This window comes from Mandrillus leucophaeus, unplaced genomic scaffold, assembly GCF_000951045.1.
Source record: "Mandrillus leucophaeus isolate KB7577 unplaced genomic scaffold, Mleu.le_1.0 Scaffold465, whole genome shotgun sequence".
In the NCBI taxonomy this organism is placed as follows: domain Eukaryota; kingdom Metazoa; phylum Chordata; class Mammalia; order Primates; family Cercopithecidae; genus Mandrillus; species Mandrillus leucophaeus.
Window position 1 is genome coordinate 2,852,333 of NW_012104976.1, and position 15,477 is coordinate 2,867,809.

Below are 15,477 nucleotides of genomic sequence, written 5' to 3' on the forward strand. Positions count from 1 at the left end.
TTCCAGCTGCATCACCCACTGTGCAAGCTCAGCTTTCACACAGGTGGCATCCAGCGCTTCAGGAGGCCAGGTGCTGCCCATAGCAGAGATGAGCTGTTGTTTTACTTACAGTGGCCTAAATTTGAGCCATGGGAGGGAAAATCCAATTAATGTTGGAATGAGGGAGGAAGAGAAAGATAATTTTCTCTCTATTCCTTGTATGCAAAGCTGGCCTCTCAGGAGTCCACTGAGCTCCTCCCCCATAAAACTCCCAGCCACCGGGCCTCACCTCTGAGCAGCTCACTGCAGCACAACAGCACCAACCCCCACCCCCAGTCTCTTCACCTCTGCTCTGAGGCAGCAGATTGTCTGAAAGCCTCAGGTTTTCTCACGATAGCTCCCACAATCATGCTTGCTTGTGGGATACCAGATGGGGGACTGGTAGGCACAGCAGTTGCAGAGCAGATAGGAGCACAGAAAGCATGTTCTAATGCTGGCTGCACACCCATCTGGGAATCCTCTGGCCTCTGATACAGGGACTCTGACAACAGGCCATCCTGCACGCCAGAGTGAGTGTCGTGAGCAAGCAGCCAACGCGTGCACTCGCCCATTGGTTATGGGTCAGCACAGCTGTGACGCTGCAGCCAAGCAAAGCTCCTGGTTCAAGGCCTCAATCGCTCTTCTCCTTGAACTTGGCGTGAGTCCTAAAACTAGCTTTGTCCATCCACAGTCCTCAACTCCATGCAGTCAATGTTGTTAATCTCCTGCTGTCCTGTCAGGAGCGGGCTGCAACAGGACCACACACAATGGGTATAATAGCTGTGCTTGCTCTTTTTGTTGGAGAATGGTTTCCTCTTGAGGTAGGAATGCAGTTCGGCCCAGCCTTGGCTAACACTCAACATCTTCCAGCTCAATCTCCTCAGTTGTGCTTTCTGTAAAACAAAGACAAGTCAATGAGTTGGAAATCAAGCCACATAGTGCTTTCTTGGTGAGAACAAGGTAACACATGCCACCTCTGGCCTCAAAACCACTCATGGATTATCACAAGGCCCAGGGAGTTACCTTTGAGTTTGTGTCTTCTCTTCCTCTGAAATTTATATGCACACTTATTACAAACCCACATGAGGCTGATTAACACTGCGGCCACAGCAGCGAGAAAAGCAAGGATGACAGCGACAAAGTGCAGATCTTCATAGAGGATCTCTATGGAGTGAGGGTGAGGGAAGGGGGAATACAACATTTCTTTTAATATTGTGAAATCGACCTCCCACACACTCACCGTTCAGAGGGGTGCCCGGGGCCCGGGGATGTCTTACCAGAGACGTGCAGCACGATGGTGCCAAACTGGCTGCTCCCCAGGCGTTCCGTCACGGTGATGACATAGTAGCCGGAATCCCTCACTCCCACACTGAAGAGCTGGATGGAGCCGTTGTCGAAGGTGCAGACTCTGTCCTTGTGGCTTTGGGAGATGTTGGCCTGAGTCCCTGGTTTCCACTCCACGATCTTCTGCGTTCCCCAGTTGGACGAATACGTCCATTCAATGGTGGGCACTCCGTGACAGGAGTACTCAACTGAGAGCAGGATGTCTTCTTTGACGGTGGCATTGATGGTGGCCTGAGGAATGTACAGGGACACGCCCTGACCTGCAGGATGATATGCTGGATGTTGGGCACATATATATGGCTTTATACTGAAGTGAACTTATATAATTCGTTAATCTATTTCACAAATATTTATTGTGTGCCTATTATATACCAGGAACTGTTCTAGGTTTTGGTGCTTAAGTGATAATGCTAAACAAGACACAAGGCTCCCTGGAGATAGAGAGCTCTACACACAGAGCAACCTTTTTGTATTTTGAAGAAACTCTGTTTAGAATGCTCCCTTTATATTTCAACCAGGAATCTGACACCTTTGTAGCAAGGTGGACTACAGAGGTTCTCTCCTAGTATATAGGAGCCCTTCTGATGCCCAAGGACTGTTCTCGTGACTCTCTGGATCACTCCCTCTCACTCAAGCCCTCAATGTGTGACATAGTTATTCTTTAACACAGAACAAAGTGCAGAGTTTAAGACGACTGGAATAAAGAAGAAAACAGAGGTCAAATTCCAGGCCAGACCTCAGAGGGCAGGAATCATGTTTCTTTATCCCTATGGTCCCTGAAACCAGTACAATGCCTGACACATGGTGGTTGGTCAATAAATGTTTGCTGAGTAAATGAATAAGTGAATGACCAAATATTTACAGCAACAAGAAACATGAGCCTTTTCCTAATAGGAATGTCGATGCTTGGGTGTTTTGAAAAATTAGGTACATCTAAAAGCTAACATAGGGAAGAGAACTATATTTAAGACTTTCTGTGCCAGTTACTATGTTATCTACTTTACAATCCTTATCTATTTTATGGTATTTATTTTTTGAGATGGGGTCTTGCTCTTTCGCCTGGGCAGGAGTACAATGGCTTGATCTCAGCTCACTGCAACCTCCACCTCCTGGGTTCAAGCGATTCTCCTGCCTCAGCCTCTCAAGTAGCTGGGACTACAGGCGCCTGCCATCACACCTGGCTAATTTTTTGTATTTTTAGTAGAGACGGGGTTTCACTATGTTGGCCAGGCTGGTCTCAAACTCCTGACCTCATGATCTGCCTGCCTCAGCCTCCCAAAGTTTTGGGATTACAGGCGTGAGCCACTGCACCCAGCCATCTCTTTTATTTTTTACATAGGCACACCAACATGCCCACATAACCAGTAAATGGAAGAGGAGGGATTTCAGCACAGTTTTGATTCCAATCCTGGATCTCTACTTTGTTTTTTGTTTTGTTTTGTTTTTGAGACAGTCTTGCTCTGTTGCCCAGGCTGGGGTGCAGATCACGATCTCAGCTCACTGTAAGCTCCGCCTCCCGGGTTCACGCCATTCTCCTGCCTCAGCCTCTGAGTAGCTGGGACTACAGGCGCCCGCCACCTCACCGGGCTAATTTTTTGTATTTTTAGTGGAGACGGGGTTTCACCGTGTTAGCGAGGATGGTCTCGATCTCCTGACCTTATGATCCGCCCGCCTCGGCCTCCCAGAGTGCTGGGATTACAGGTATGAGCCACCGCGCCCGGCCAAGTGATTCTTATGTCTCAGCTACCTGAGTAGCTGGGATTACAGGCGTGTGCCACCACGCCAGGCCAAATTTTTTTTGCATTAATATTTTTAGTAGAAATGGGGTTTTGTCATGTTGGCCAGACTGGCCTCAAGTGATCTGCCTTCTCGGCCTCCCAAAATGTTGGGATTACAGGCATGAGCCACCATGTCCAGCCCATCTCTCTACTTTGTGACTATCTATCTATCAATCATGTATCTATGTTTCCTGATTTCTCTGACCTCAAATATGAGCAGTTGCAGTAGTGATTACTGCTGTAAGATTTAGAGAACTATATTTAGAACTAGTGACAAATCTATATTATAACCTCTGTGCATTTCGTGTACATTCTGTTAACCACGTTGGTCAAGGTTACTAACAGGTTGATATCCTGGGAGACTACCAGCCCTTTTCACACCCTCATGGAACTTCACTTTGAGCATTTCAGTTACTTTGGCCCAGGAAACTACAAAACTAAAAAATAAATAAAAATAACAACTCCAATTTTCTCAGATGCTGATACAACTGGAAACTGGCTGATTGATTCTTGCTGGTTTTTATATTTTCTCTGGACCAGAGAAACCTCTTGCCTTTTTTTTTTTTTTTTTTTGGTAGCGATGAGGTCTTTCTGTGTTGCTAGGCACTGGTCTTGGACTTCTGGCCTCAACCTCCCAGTGTTGGGATTACAAGTGTGAGCCACTGTGTCCAGCCTAGAAAAGCTTCTTTAAAATTATTTTCAAATTTAATTGACAAATAAAGATTGTATACATTCAAGGTATACAGCCTGATGATTTATCTCTGTTGTGTAATGATGATCACAATTAAATTAATGAATATATCCATCACCACTCATGCTGAACATTCAGTCCCCAGAATTTGTTCATCTTATAACTCAAAGTTTGGACCTTTTGATCTACATCTCCCTCTTCCCCACTGGCCCCAGCCTCTGGCAACAATTCTACTGTATTTCTATGAGTTCAATTTTTTTAGATTCCACATATAAGTGAGATCATACAGTATTTGTCTTCCTATGTCTGGCTTACTTCATTTAGCAACTTAGCATAATGTCATTCAGGTTCATCCATGTTGTCACAAATGGCATGATTTTCTTCTTCATATAGCTGAATAATATTCATATATATCTTTATTTATGTATTCATCTGTCGATGGACACTTAGGTAGTTTCCATGTCTTGGCTATTGTGAATATGGTGCAGTGAACAAGAGCATGCAGATATCTCTTTGTTACGCTGATTTCAGTTGTTTTTGATATATACCCAGTAGGATTGGTGGATTGTACGGCACTTTTCTTTTCTTTTTTGAGACAGGCTCTCACTCTGTTGCCCAGGCTGGAATGCAGTGGCGCAATCTTGGCTCACTGCAACCTCCGCCTCCCAGGTTCAAGCGATTCTCCTGCCTCAGCCTCCCGAGTAGCTGGGATTACAGGTGCCCGCCACTTTGCCCAGCTAATTTTTGTCTTTTTAGTAGAGATGGGGTTTCACCATGTTGGTCAGGCTGACCTCGAACTCCTGGCATGAGCTGATCCACCCGCCTTGGTCTCCCAAAGTGCTGGGATTACAGGCATGAGCCACCATGCCTGGCTGGTACCTCTATTTTTAATTTTTTTGAGGAATCTCCATACTTTTTTTCATAATAGTTATATCAATTTACATTCCCACTGACATTGTGAAAGGACTCCCTTTCTCCATATCTTGACCAACATTTGTCATCTTGTCTTTTTGACAATAGCCAGCCTAACAGGAGTGAGGTGATATCTCATTGTGGTTTTGATTTGCACTTCCCTGATCAGTTCAGCACCGATTTATGTACCTGTTGGCTATTTGTATTGTTTTCTTTGGAGAAATGACTATTCAGGTCCTTGTGCCCATTTTTAAATCATTTGTTTCTTTTTTGTTGTTGTTTGGTTTATGCTATTGAGTTGTATGAGTTCCATTTACATTTTGGATATTAACCCCTTTCCAGGTTTGCAATTATTTTGCTGAATTCTGTAGATTTCCTTTCCATTTTGTTGATTGTTTCCTTTGCTGTACAGAAGGTTTTTAGTTTGATGTTGTCCCACTTACTCATTTTTGATTTTGTTGCTTGTGTTTTGGGTGTCATCTAAAAAGTTATTGCCAAGACCAATGTCAAGAAGTTTTTCCCTATTTTCCCTTCTAGGAGTTTTATGGTTTCACATCTTACGCTTAAGTGTTTAATCCATTTCAAGTTAATTTTTGTGAATGATGTAAGATAAGGGTTCAATTTCACTCTTTTACATGTGAATATTCAGTTTTGCCAACACCCTTTATGAAGAGAGTCCTTTCTTCATTGTGTATTCTTGGCACTTTAGTCAAATATTAGTTGACCATATATAAATGCCTTTGTTTCTGGGCTATTTTGTTTCATTGATCTGTGTGCCTGTTTTTATGCCAGTGCCATACCATTTCAGTTTACTATAGCTTTGCAATTTGCTTTGAAATCAGGAGGCATGATGCCTTCCGCTTTGTTCTTCTTTCTCAAGATTGCTTTGGCTATTCAGGATCTTTTGTGCTTCTATATGAATTTGGTTTTGTTTGTTTGTTTTTTTTTTTTTGAGACAGGGTCTCCCTCTGCCACCTAGGCTGGAGTGCAGTGGTACAATCATGGCTCCCTGTAGCCTCGACCTCCCTGGGGTTAAGATGATCCTCCCACCTCAGCCTCCCAAGTAGCTGGGAATATAGGTGTGCACCACCACATCCAGGTAACTTTTGTATTTTTTGTAGACACAGGTTTTCACCATGTTGTGCAGGCTGGTCTCAAATTCCTGGGCTTAAGCGATCCACCTGCTTCAGCCTCCCAAAGTGCTAGGATTACAGGCGTGAGCCACTGCATCTGGCCTGCTTTTTTGATTTCTGTGAAGAATGCCATTGAAATTTTGATACGGATTACATTGACTCTGCAGATCACGTTGGGTAATATGGACATTTTAACAATATTAATTCTTCCCATCCATAAACATAGGGTATCTTTCAATTTATTTGTGTCTTCAGTTTCCTTTGTCACTGTCTTATAGTTTTCAGCATATAGACTTCTTGCCTTCTTTGTTAAATGTATTCCTAAATATTTTATTGTTTTTGATTTTATTGTAAATGGGACAGTTTTTTTTTTCTTTTCTTTTCTTTTCTTTTTTTTTTTTTTTGTTGTTGTTGTTGAGAGATGGTCTCACTTTGTCACCCAGGCTGGAGTACAGTGGTGCAATCTTGGCTCACTGCAGCCTTGACCAGTCAAGGTCCAAAATAAATGAAATAGAGACTAGAAAAATAATAGAAAAGATGTACAAAACTAAGAGTTAATTTAAAAAAAAAAAGAAAAAGAAATAAGGGCCAGAGGCCAGGAGTTCAAGACCAGCCTGGGTATAATTTAGTGAAACCCTATATCTACAGAAAGCAAAAAATTAGCCAGGTGTGGTGGTGCACACCTGTAGTTCTAGCTACTTGGAAGGCCGAAGCAGTTGGATCACCTGAGCCCGGGAGTTCCAGGCCGCAGCGAGCTATGATCATGCCATTGCACTCCAGCCTGGGCAACAGAGCCAGATCCTGTCTCTAAAAAAATTAAAAATAAATAAAAATTCAGAAATAAATAAAATCAACAAACCTTTAGTTTTCTGACCTGATCTTTATTATTTCTTTTCTTCTGCTCTTCTTTTTCTATTAGTTTTCTAATAATTCCTTGAAGTGTCAAGTTAGGTTGATTACTTGACTTTTTTTTTTTTTTTTTGAGACGGAGTCTTGCTCTGTTGCCCAGGCCTGGAATGCAGTAGCCCGATCTCAGCTTACTGCAAGCTCCACCTCCCGGGTTCATGCCATTCTTCTGCCTCGGCTTCCCAAGTAGCTGGGACTACAGGCGCCTGCCACACGCCCGGCTAATTTTTTTTTGTATTTTAGAAGAGACGGAGTTTCACCATGTTTGCCAGGATGGTCTCAATCTCCTGACCTCGTGATCCACCTGCCTCAGCCTCCCAAAGTGCTGGTATTACAGGCGTGAGCCACTGCGCCTGGGCAGTGACTGTAAGCGTTTATAGTTATAAACTTTCCCCTTAAAACTGCTTTTGCAGCCGGGCGCGGTGGCTCAAGCCTGTAATCCCAGCACTTTGGGAGGCCGAGACGGGCGGATTACGAGATCAGGAGATCAAGACCATCCTGGCTAACACAGTGAAACCCCGTCTCTACTAAAAAATACAAAAAACTAGCCGGGCAAGGTAGCGGGCGCCTGTAGTCCCAGCTACTCGGGAGGCTGAGGCAGGAGAATGGCGTAAACCCAGGAGGCGGAGCTTGCAGTGAGCTGAGATCCGGCCACTGCACTCCAGCCTGGGCGGCAGAGCGAGACTCCGTCTCAAAAAAAAACAAAACAAAAAACTGCTTTTGCTGCACCCTATAAATTATGGTATGCTCTATTTCCATTTTTGTTTCAAGATTTTTTTCATTTTTTTCTTTGACACATTGGTTATTTAGGAGTGTGTTGTTTAATTTCTAGGTATGTGAGAATTTTCCAATTTTACTCCTACTATTGATTTCTAGTTTCATATTACCATGGTCAGGAAAGACACTTGATATAATTTAAATCTTGAATTTGTTAAGACTTGAGAAAAACTCCCTCTTAATTAGACAGACTAAGCAGGCATTTAACTAGGTGTTAGGAAAAAAGTGGTTTCTCCTTCCGTCAAAGATTATCACATATAATTAGGAATAAATAATCTATAACAGGCCGGGTGCGGTGGCTCATGCCTGTAATTCCAGCACTTTGGGAGGCCAAGGTGGGCGGATCACCTGAGGTCAGCAGTTCAAGACCAGCCTGACCAACATGGAGTAACCCCTTCTCTACTGAAAATACAAAATTAGCTGGGCGTGGTGGCACATGCCTGTAATCCCAGCTACTTGGGAGGCTGAGGCAGCAGAATCACTTGAACCCAGGAGACGGAGGTTGCTGTGAGCCGAGATCGCACCACTGCATTCCAGTCTGGCAACAAGAGCAAAACTCCATCTCAAAATAATAATAATAATAATAATCTATAACAAAGATGAAAAATTAACATTCATGGTTTTAAAGCGAACTGCTTGTCAGTTATTTAAAAAGTTGAATTAACGAGTAACCACCTCTGCATCTCATGCTAAAATTAATCCAGAATGAGTCCAGAGAAACTTAGTGACTGGGCGAATATTCAGGCCTGGCTCAAGTGTTCTATTCAAGAAGGTTGGTTCAGTACATCAGATTTCACTTAGAAAATGGATGGGCTGGTCTGAAGGTAGTGAGTTATCTCAACTGATTGTTCACAGTCAGTTACAGATGAAACCCCTTATTCTGCTCTTTCTCCCCTTCTCACTACTGCTCTTGAGTAGTCTTAAAAAAAAAAAAAAAAAGGACAGCAGGCAGCCATTAACAAGAATGAGCTTTATATGGGCAAGGAAAGACATCTGTGATGTTACTAAATTAAAAAAAGTAAATGTACGGCCGGGCGCAGTGGCTCACGCCTGTAATCCCAGCACTTCGGGAGGCCGAGGTGGGGGAATCATGAGGTCAGGAGATCCAGACCATCTTGGCTAACACGGTGAAACTCCGTCTCTACTAAAAATGCAAAAAATTAGCCGGGTGAGGTGGTGGGCTCCTGTAGTCCCAGCTACTCAGGAGGCTGAGGCAGGAGAATGGCGTGAACCCGGGAGGCGGAGCTTGCAGTGAGCCCACATGGCGCCACTGCACTCCAGCCTGGGTGACAGAGCGAGACTCCATCTCAAAAAAAAAACAAAGAATAAAAAAAAGAAAGTACAAAACAGCATACCTAATGTGATCTCATTTATAGTTGTGTAAATATGTGCTAGTATATACATATTATGTATGGAAAAATGGAAACGTGTTGGAGTAATATATGCTAAACTGCTAACAGGGATTGCCCCTCAGAGATCAAATGGCAGAATAATTTTATTTTCCATGTAAGCTATTTATATAATTTTGAATTTTTCAGTTATTTATTGAGTTGATAATTTTAAAAAAATTGTACTTTAAAAAGTCTTTTTAAGTTCTCCTGATTAGACTATGCAGTCTTGGCCAGCAAAATTTAAAGTTTATTTTACTTTTTTATTTTTTAGATAGCGTCTCACTCTGTCACCCCCAGGTTGGAATGCAATGGCATGGTCTTGGCTCACTGCCACCTCTACCTCCCGGGTTCAAGCGATTCGCCCACCTCAGCCTCCCAAGTAGCTGGGACTATAGGCACATGCCACTATACCTGGCTAATTTTTGTATTTTTAGTAGAGACAGGGTTTCACTATGTTGGCCAGGCTGGTCTGGAACTCCTGACCTCGTGATCCACCCGCCTCAGCCTCCCAAAGTGCTGGGATTACAGGCAGAGCCACTGCGCCCAGCCCAAAATTTAAAGTTTAAAAGTTTACCTTTGCATCTTCACTTGGATTATTTGTGAAAAGCAGAGAGGAACTAAATTTCTAGGCATTTCCAAGATAGATGTGGAAGCCTCTCTTAAAGAACAAGTCACAGAGTGGAAGATTTTAGCAGGGCAGAAGTCACTGGAACCTGAACCAAAGGGCTTCCCGAATTCCTGGAGACGGTGAGACCCTCTGGTAACTAATCAGAAAGGTGTCAAGAGGAAATAGTAAAAGTAGTAGGAAGCTGAAACCACCTACCGAGCAATGGGCTGGAATATAACACTCAGAAAGGTTACGTACTCCTTTTCTTACAAATAAATTACAAAGGTTGTACTTTTCCGTTTTTAAAAAATTGATTATTCAGAAGGGGGATATATTTCTTGAAATCACAACAAAGGTCAATACTGTGGAGATGACAATTACATCTGTTGAGATGACAAGAATATCAACTAATGATAGGACAAATATCTTGCCAATATAGTCTCTGCATTTAAGGAGTTATAGAGATACATCTTAATTAGGATAACTCATTTTCACCTCATTTATCTGGAAAACAACTTATTCAGCAAATGTGATCATCAGATGCAGCTGAGAACTAGAAACTAAGCATCATTGTCATCCTTATCCAGCCTTTAATTAAGCAGCTAGCATATACTGGTTTCAGAACCTAAGGTTCAGGAGTCCTAATTCAGAAAACTGTTACAGTGGGGTAGGTGAGTGACGAGTGACATTACAAAAGGATCATTTCTTTTTTTTTTTTTTTTTTTTGAGACAGAGTCTCGCTGTGTCGCCCAGGCTGGAGTGCAGTGGCCCGATCTCGGCTCACTGCAAGCTCCGCCTCCCGGGTTCACGCCATTCTCCCGCCTCAGCCTCCGAGTAGCTGGGACTACAGGCGCCCGCCACCACGCCTGGCTAGTTTTTTGTATTTTTAGTAGAGACGGGTTTTCACCATGTTAGCCAGGATGGTCTCGATCTCCTGACCTCGTGATCCACCCGCCTCGGCCTCCCAAAGTGCTGGGATTACAGGCTTGAGCCACCGCGCCCGGCCTCAAAAGGATCATTTCAATTGGCAGGGAGGTGTAGGGGAGACACCTGATGTGGGCAGGACACACCCAGGCTTTACCCTGGGACCTCCTTGCTGGGAGATCTGGAGAAAGTTCTTAACTATGAAAGCCTCAGCTCTCCTGTGAGGATGAGGGTCAATGACACATGTAAGGCCCAGAAACAGGCTGGGCACTGAGCAATGACACAGAGCTTTGTGTTCATCCAGGAGCTGCAGCCCCCACCACTTACCCTTCTCTGATCAGGTCTCTGTCACCTGCCTCAGGGTGACTGACCAACTGCCCCAACTGCCCCAGTTTGTCCCAGGACTGAGGGATTTCCCAGGATGTGGCAGCTCCAGGGCTAAAATCAGGACGGTCACGGGCAAACCAACAGAAGTGATCACTTGCGGTGGCTCACACCTGTAATCCCAGCACTTCGGGAGGCCAAGGCCTCCTTGGGATCACCTGAGGTCAGGAGTTTGAGAACAGCCTGACCAACATGGTGAAACCCTGTCTCTACTGAAAAAACACAAAATTAGCCAGGCATGGTGGCTGGCGCCTATAATCCCAGCTACTCGGGAGGCTGAGGCACGAGAATCGCTTGAACCTGGGAGGCACAGGGTGGCAGTGAGCTGAGATAGCACCACTGCATTCCAGCCTGGGCAACAGAATGAGACTCCGCCTCAGTAAAAAAGAAAAAAAGAAATATTGAAGAGCAGAGAGAAAACTCCAAGATACACCACTGTGTATTTCTGAGGTGCTCAAAGGGGCTCAATAGGAGAGTTGTGAAAGCAGCCAGCCCTGAGAGGCTGGAGAAGGAAAGCCAGTCTTCCCTAATGCTCCATCTCCCTAATGCATCTCAGGGGGTCAGCATCCCATGCACCCCCATTTCAGTTGGGATCTCACTCTTGTCCCTGAGCTCAGCACTGCACTTGCCACAGCTTCCTCAACAGCTGGGGACAGGCTCATCGGGTGCTGGCCTGCAGTTCCCTGACGTTAGGTAATTCGCCCAATGTCACAGTAAGTGACTGAGCAGAGATTCAAACCCTGAGTACTTTTTACTGCCCTGGTAATGAGCCAGGGAAGTTTGCAGGAGCCGGGGAAGGGAAAAGACACTCATTTAAGGTGGGGCATAAATAACAAGGTTTTTCAAGTGTGGGAAAGGGAGGAAGCCCAGTCTCAGCTGAGAGAAAAGTAGGACGACCCAGGAAGGCAGGAGGGATCCAAGGCTCCTCAGATTTGGGACTTGGTGATTAAGAAGTGCAGGGTGGCCATGAGATAAGGAAGCTGACAGAGTGTGGGGCAGGGTGGGGGAGGGCAGGGCAGAGGCAGAACAGGACTCAGGAGGATGTTCAAATAGGGCCATGACATGATCTGAACAGGGCTTCTGGAAGGACAGTCTGGCAGAATTCATAATCTTACCATTTACATACATCATAGGTACTGCCCTGGGCCCCCAACAGGTGCTTGTTCTTTGGGAGAACCTAAGGCTGGAGCCTAAACAGCCGTGAACAGCTGTCGGTTAACACCTGTTAGATATCAGATGTTATACACCATTATCACAGCCCAGTGAAACCAAGGCTGGGAAAGTTGACTGACCTGGCCGTTATCAGACTGGCAAAGATGAAGGAGTTTGATAACATTATGTTGTCAGGAGTGCATGGAGGTTACTCTCAAACATTACTGTGGTGATTGTAAATAGGTGGAACCTGCTTGGAGGGCATATGATGCAATCTGTAAAAATATTTAAATAGCACATACCTTTTGACCCAGAAATTCCACTTCTAATAATTTATCCTACAGATAAGATGGGCACATAGATGCAGAGATATATCTGTCAGTGTTGTCATGAAGCACAGTACTGTCAATTGTAGCAGCAAAAGACTGGAGATGCACCTGTGTGTTCACTTGTAAGGAACCAGTAAATAAAATATCAGTATTCATGTTTTGGGATATTACAAAAATGTTCAAAAGAATGAGGCAAATCTCTATGTGTTGACATTAGATGATCTCAAAAATAAAAAAAAAAGTACAGGGCAGAACAGTGTATAGAGAATGATTCCGCTTGAATAAAGTAATTATATGTGTATACACACACACTCACACATACACAGATAGACACACAGTTATCCATATAAATGCATAGACTATCTCTAAGTTATTCTAAAAACCAGGAGCTGTAGTTGTCTTTGGGGAGGAGAAGGGGTGTCTGGAATGGGAGACGACTTCACATTTCACTCTATATCCTTTTGAACAATAGTAATATTTTAGCAAGTTTGTTAATTACTTAAAAAATAAATATACTGTGACCGTAAAAATACAAATACTGCATGCCAAGATTGAGTCTGAGCCTTAGATTTTTCACATTTGAAAATGTTTTTTACATATACACAATGAACAACTCCATGAGCATTACCTTAGTCTGTGAAGGCAGGCAGGAGACTCGGACTAAGGCACTATGCTTTTCCCTTCCAAGGCACTTGCTTATTTGATCACTACTTTACAGATGAGAAAACTGAGGCTCAGAGACCTAAGTGTCCAAGTCTTTGCTAAGTAAAACTTCAGAGCTGAGACTGGAACCCAAGTCTCTCTTCACGGTCCCACAGCTGCCCCTAATAAGGTAAGGCACTTAAGTATAGAGGTGGAGTTTTACATTTCTTTAATGTTTCCCAAAATAGCACATGGCTCAGTGCTGGTGAAGACTTGGGAGAAAGATACGACAAAAAGCAAAAGTCTAGACCTGGACTGTCTGATATGGTAGCTGCTAGCCATATGTAGCTGTTGAGCACTTGAAACTGACTGGTCCACACTGAGATGTACTCTAAGTATACAACGCACACCAGAATTTGAAGACTTAGTACTTAGTATGTTATATAGAATATAAAACATCTAATTAATAACTTATTTTCCATTGATTACATGTTGAGATGATAATGTTTTTGGATATATCAGGTTAAACCAAATATATATTCAAAGTTAATTTTACCCATTTCTTTTTATATTTTTAATATGTCCACTAGAACATTTAAAATTACATATGTGGCTGGGCGTGGTGGCTCATGCCTGTAATCCCAGCACTTTGGGAGGCCAAAGCAGGCAGATCGCCTGAGCGTAGGAGTTCAAGACCAGCCTAGACAACATGGCAAAACCCATCTCTGCAAAAAATACAAAAATTAGCTGGGCATGGTGGCATGCACCGTGGTCCCAGTTACTTGGGTGGCTGAGGGTGGGAGGATAGCTTCAGCCCAGGAGGCAGAGGTCGCAGTAAGCCGCATTCCAGTCTGGGTGACACAGTGAGACCCTGTCTCAAAAATAAAATAATTTTACACATGTGGCTTGCATGTGAGCCTTGCATATTTCTTTCGGAAAATGTTGGTATAAACTATCACTTCTCCAACCTCTTGGCAAAAAAACAAAACTTGTTCCCTTGAGATTGTTCCACACTCTCCCCCGTCAACAATGTGGGCTCTCTGTCCCCAGTCCTTTCTCTTCATTCTTTAAACATGTTGACTCCTTTTACTGCAAGTTACAGCATCACCCTGTGTCCCGCCAGCATACCCGTGGACAGCCCATCCAGTGATCTCATCTATGGGAACATCCTCCCTCTAGTCAACCTCAGCCTCCAGTAAAGCAGCCTGCTTTAACTACACCTTCTTCTCCTTGTTTACTGTTCAATTCCTCCCCTTGGCCTTGTCAGTCCTTACACTCTGACTCCCTTTACTTTTCCCAATCCATTCTCCTCACTTCCCTCCCTACCCAGCCTCAGTTCCATCGCCCATCACAATCTAAGCACTTTTTAACACCAGTACTTTCTGCCTTTTCATCATATCTACCTGGAAAGGCCCTAGTCCTGGGACTAACAATGTTTTGCTCTCTCTCTGCCTGTACATGAGTAGCCAACATTGCAGGAGAATGTCCCTTGGCAGACACTCTTCAGCACAACAAAGCACACTGTTTCCAGGGTAGACTCAAGATCACCAAACTCAACAGGGCCCCATCCTGCCAGACAATCTTACTACATAAATTGACACTTCCTTTTCCCACAGTTACTATACAGGCTCCCTCCTCTTCCTGGGATGCTGCTGACACTTCCTTCTGCTTTGGTGGTAGCTCTGGCCCACCACACTCACCAGCCGTTCTTCCCATCTCTCCGGTTGCTGTTTCTCAGTATCTTTTGAGGGCTCATCCTCTTTGCTATGGTTTAAATGTCTGTCCCCCAGAACTTATGTTGAAACTTAAGCCCCTGGACATGTGTGGTGGCTCATGTCTGTAATCCCAGTACTTTGGGAGGCTGGGGCGGATGGATTGCTTGAGGCCAGGAATTCGAGACCAACTTGGCCAACATGGCAAAACCCCGGGTCTACAAAAAAATACAAAAATTAGCCAGATGTGATGATGTACACCTGTAGTCTCGGCTACTCAGGAGGCTGAGGCAGGAGAATTGCTTGAAGCCAGGAGGCAGAGGTTGCAGTAAGCCAAGATCACGCTACTGGGTGACAGAGCAAGACTCTGTCTGAAAAATAAATTTAAAAATAAGAATAAAAAAAGAAATTTAATCCCTAGTGTAATAGTATAAAGAGGTGGGGCTTTTAAGAGGTGATTGGGTCATGAAGGCTTTGCCCTCGTGAATGAATTAACCCATTCATGGATTAATAGATTAGTGAGTTAATAGATTAGTGGGTTCTTATGAGAGTGGGTCTGTTATAAAAGGCAGTTTGGCTCTCAGCGAGCCTCCTCACTGCATGATACCCTCTGCTGACTCAGGACTCTATAGAGAGGTCTCACCAACAAAAAGGTCCTCACCAGATGTGGCCCTCAATCTTAGACTTCCCAGCCTCTAGAACTGTAAGAAATAAATTCTTATTGCTAGGTGCAGTGGCTCATGCTTGTAATCCCAGCCTCAATCTTGGACTTCCCAG

The 15,477-nt window shown here is 44.1% G+C and overlaps 1 protein-coding gene across 1 annotated transcript in view; it reads right to left on the reverse strand.

Moving 5' to 3' along the window:
- Positions 1-452: 452 nt before the first annotated feature.
- VSTM5 (V-set and transmembrane domain containing 5) overlaps positions 453-15,477 on the reverse strand; it is a 40,007-nt gene continuing 24,982 nt past the window's right edge. Inside the window, exons 2-4 of the mRNA XM_011995017.1 lie at positions 1,296-1,622; positions 1,042-1,182; positions 453-911 (exon numbers count right to left, since the gene is read on the reverse strand). Of these exons, the coding sequence (XP_011850407.1) occupies positions 868-911; positions 1,042-1,182; positions 1,296-1,622 (512 nt within the window). The 3' untranslated portion in view covers positions 453-867. The remainder of the gene's footprint in view (positions 912-1,041; positions 1,183-1,295; positions 1,623-15,477) is intronic.